The following is a 4,663-nucleotide window of genomic DNA, read 5'->3' on the forward strand; positions in this document are numbered from 1 at the left end:
TCTGTGTCTCTGTGTCTCTGTGTGTCTGTGTCTCTGTCTGTGTCTGTGTCTGTGTTTGTGTGTAGCTGGAGGACGAGCTGGAGCAGTGGCTCGATAAGTCGATGAGCTCCGGCGACTGGACTGTAAACGCGCGGCACATCACACGCTCGTGGATCCGTGACGGCCTGAAACCGCGCTGCATCACGCGTGACCTGCAGTGGGGGACACCTGTGCCACACGAGGACTACAAGGAGAAGGTATGAGTGCACGATTGAGAGGTATAAGATGTTATTTCACTAATGTTGCCCATTAATCTGTGCTGACATCATTGTCTGTCCCTGCAGGTGTTCTACGTGTGGTTCGACGCTCCTATTGGCTACCTCTCCATCACTGCAAACTACACCGACCAATGGGAGAAATGGTGGAAGAATCCTCAGCAGGTGCTGGCCAATAACACGTCACTTAAACATTTCTTCATATTTAACCATCTGAATTTGATGCAAATCATATTTGACTTGTATGTCTTCAGATTTGATTATGGTTGTTTGGGGCAGGGTTGTTATAATTAACTAAAGCTGAAATTGAAACTAAAATTAAAATCATTAAAAAAAAAAATTTTTTTTTGCTACTTGAAAAAACGTATGTTAACTGAAATAAAATAAGAACTTTTTTAAAATTAATTTCTCATTTTAATTTAGTTTAACTTGATTTTGTAAGATAACTAAAATTGAAAATGAAATAAAAATTAATATAGGCATAAAAAATTTAAAAATTTAAATGAAAGTGAAATATAAAAATAAAAAATGATTCAAAATATTAATGAAAACTATAATAGTATCTCGATGTTAAAAAAAACCAACATGAAGTAAAATTTAAATATATATTAATAAAAACTATATAGATATATACATATACAAATAAAAATGACAAAAATACACAACCTAACTTCAAAATTAAAATGAAAAAAACTATGAAAATAAAAACTGATTCGGAATATTAATAAAAAATATAGCAGTATCTTGATCAGTATATCAGCAATTTAGGAAATAAAAGCTGATTTATAGTTAATGATGACTGAGTAATTAAAACTTTTCTTGTCTTTGTCAAACTCTGAATTGAATGAAACCCCTGAATTCTACAATGGGGTTTGTTTGAGCCTGTAATGCTCCAGTGTGTCCTGCAGGTGGAGCTCTATAACTTCATGGCGAAGGACAACGTTCCATTCCACAGTGTAGTGTTCCCTTGCTCACTTCTTGGAGCTCAAGACAACTACACACTGGTGAATCACCTCATTGCTACAGGTGAGACCCGAACACAACACAGATGGGATCATTTAAAGAGAATCACGAAACGATGCAGATGATTATATGCATATAGCACTTCATATTAAATATAGCTTAAAGGGATAGTTCACCCAAGAATGAAGATGTGATGTTTATCTGCTCACCCCCTGCAGGGCATCTAAGATGTAGGTGACTTTGTGTCTTCAGTAGAACACATTTTGATGATTTTTAACTTTAACCGTTGCAGTCTGTCAGTCATATAATGCATGGCAATGGTAACAAAATCTATGAGAGTAAAAAAAACATGCACAGACAAATCCAAATTAAACCCTGCGGCTCGTGACGACACATTGATGTCCTAACACACGAAACGATCGGTTTGTGCCAGAAACCCAACAGTATTTATATCATATTTTACCTCTAATACAGCACTATGTCCAACTGTCTTTGAGCGCGCGCACGGCATCCGGTGCGTGAGGTGTGTACGCGCTCTGGCGTAGTTTACGTTAATGGATGTGTTGATATCCAGCCGAAGAGCAATCAACCATAACTTCAGGCGAGCAGGCTCAGAAGTTGGGAATAGTTGGGAAACCCGAATGAGTTCGCGCGAGAGAACGTAATCTTTTAGTTTTAAAGGGGTCATATGATGCGATTTCAAGTTTTCCGTTCTCTTTGGAGTGTTACAAGCTGATTGTGCACAGATAAGATCCCTGAAGTTGCAAAGACTAAAGTCTCAAAACCAAAGAGATATTCTTTATATTCTGTTACACCAAATACACAAACTAATGATCTTTAAAAAAAAGCATCATATGACCCCTTTAAGTCGGTTTGAACAATCCGGATAAGCGCAAGTAAGTACCATTTCGATTAGCCGTCGTACCTACAATGACTGCACTGTGTAACCAATGAGTGACGTATACGCGCGAGAGATCACTTCCGGCGCTTGCGTAAACTACGCCAGAGCGCGTACACACCTCACGCACCGGATGCCGTGCGCGCGCTCAAAGACAGTTGGACATAGTGGTGTATTAGAGGTAAAATATGATATAAATACTGTTGGGTTTCTGGCACAAACCGATCGTTTCGTGTGTTAGGACATCAATGTGTCGTCACGAGCCGCAGGGTTTAATTTGGATTTGTCTGTGCATGTTTTTTTTACTCTCACAGATTTTGTTACTATTGCCATGCATTATATGACTGACAGACTGCAACGGTTAAAGTTAAAAATCATCAAATGTGTTCTACTGAAGACACAAAGTCACCTATTTCTTGGATGCCCCGGGGGTAAGTAGATAAACATCACATCTTCATTCTTGTGAGAACTATCCCTTTAAATAGAGTCGCTTCTGCTCACCAAGGCTGCATTTATTTGATCGAGAACACAGTGAAATATTTGCAAAAACAGATAGATCCGCTTTTAACAATCTTCAAAAATCATGTTTTTTCATTGTGCATTCCAATTAATTTCAATCAAACTGCAGTTGGGTTATTTTGATTACGTTAAAAAATAACTAAAAAATACAGCTAACTAACACAATAAAAGCATGATGGCATAATAAAAAACATGATTTTTGAACATTTTAAAAAACGTAGTTGTCTGTTTTTGCAAATAAACTCTTCTCTCATTTTCGTGCACATCTTTATTTGACCCTCTAACTCTAGCACTCTATTCTAATTCTATTCTTTAAAAAAATGGTCCCTTTTAGACTTGCACTCTATTAATTTACTGCTTGTTTTCTTTTTTAAAAAAACACTAGCTTTAATCTTTTTGTATTCTCTCTATTTGTTTTCTTTTTATTTGTTATACAATTAACAAAAGCAAAAAAGGCCTCTAACACTAGCTTGCGCTATTCTTCTATTCTATCTTTCTTTTTATTTATTATATAATTTTAAAAAACCTTGCTATGTGTGCTGCGTTAAGCTAACTGAGACTTGCTCTTTTGTTAGTTTTGATCACTTCTGTTGTTCTCATTTGTAAGTCGCTTTGGATAAAAGCATCTGCTAAATGACTAAATGTAAATATTATTAGAATTTAAATATGTTTACTATGTGAATATCTGTTCAACTGTATTTTCAGCATCATTCCTCCAGTCTTCAGTGTCACATGATCTTCAGAAATCAGTATAATATGCTGATTTGCTGCATTTTCTGATTATTATCAGTGTTGAAAACATTAATATTTTTGGGGAAACCGTGATGCATGTTATTTTTCAGGATTCACAGATGAATAGAAAGTTCAAAAGAACGGCATTTATTTGAAATGGAAATCTTTTGCAACATTATAAATGTCGTTACTGTCACTTTTGATCAATTTAATGCATCCTTGATGAATAAAAGCATAGCACTTTTGAACAGTCGTGCGAATACTTTCTGATATTTAATAATAATGTGTGTGTGTGTGTTTGCATGTGTCCAGAATACTTGAATTACGAGGACACGAAGTTCTCCAAGAGTCGCGGCGTCGGTGTGTTCGGTGACATGGCTAAAGACACCGGGATCCCGTCAGACGTCTGGCGCTTCTATCTTCTGTATCTGCGGCCGGAAGGACAGGACTCTGCTTTCTCCTGGAGCGACATGGCTCTCAAAAACAACTCGGAGCTCCTCAACAACCTCGGCAACTTCATCAACAGGTTTGTGCAAATGACGACAGAATGATATGTGACCCTGGAGCACAAAACCAGTCATAAGGGTCAATTGTTTTTATTAAATAAGCTAATAAATAAATCAGCTCTCGATTGATGTATGGTTTGTTAGGATCGGACAATATTTGAAAATCTGGAATCTGAGGGTGCAAAAAAATCTAAATATTGAGAAAATCATCTTTAAAGTTGTTCAAATTAAGTTCTTAGCAATGCATATTACTAATCAAACATTAAGTTTTGATATATTTACGGTAGAAAACATACAAAATATCTTCATGGAACATGATCTTTACTTAATATCCTAATGATTTTTGACATAAAAGAGAAATGTATAATTGTGACACATACAATGTATTGTTGGCTATTGCTACAAATATCCCCCAGCGACTTAAATCACAAATCTCAATACTTTCTGGAATTTTGTTGACAACGATAATTAGATGATATTTCGCTGAGCGTGTAGGGCCCTATGAAAACCGTTTAATTTTTTTCCATTTTAGTTTTCTATGTAAATTTCCTCTGACTCTGTTTTAATGGTTAAATTACAAATATTAATCAAAAAGCATGTCTAATAAATTGAAATCATGAAACCGCAATTTATTACCAAATTCTATGTTTTCCATTAATTTTCTGGATTCCGTTTTAATGGTTTCATTACATTTTAATAATCAAAAGCATCTCTAATTAACTGATTTTATTAAAAAAATTACAAATATATATAATTTTTTTTTTTTTTTTTAAATTTTTTCAGAAATTTTG

General features: G+C 35.3%; 1 protein-coding gene across 1 annotated transcript in view; it reads left to right on the forward strand.

Annotated features, from left to right (window-relative positions):
- mars1 (methionyl-tRNA synthetase 1) overlaps positions 1-4,663 on the forward strand; it is a 38,381-nt gene that overhangs the window by 23,207 nt on the left and 10,511 nt on the right. The window contains exons 10-13 of the mRNA XM_016251849.1: positions 66-236; positions 324-419; positions 1,163-1,280; positions 3,679-3,892. Coding sequence (XP_016107335.1) covers positions 66-236; positions 324-419; positions 1,163-1,280; positions 3,679-3,892 — 599 coding nt within the window. The remainder of the gene's footprint in view (positions 1-65; positions 237-323; positions 420-1,162; positions 1,281-3,678; positions 3,893-4,663) is intronic.

Source organism: Sinocyclocheilus grahami, unplaced genomic scaffold (genome assembly GCF_001515645.1).
Source record: "Sinocyclocheilus grahami isolate Dianchi unplaced genomic scaffold, SAMN03320097.WGS_v1.1 scaffold1073.1, whole genome shotgun sequence".
NCBI classification, from domain to species: Eukaryota; Metazoa; Chordata; class Actinopteri; order Cypriniformes; family Cyprinidae; genus Sinocyclocheilus; species Sinocyclocheilus grahami.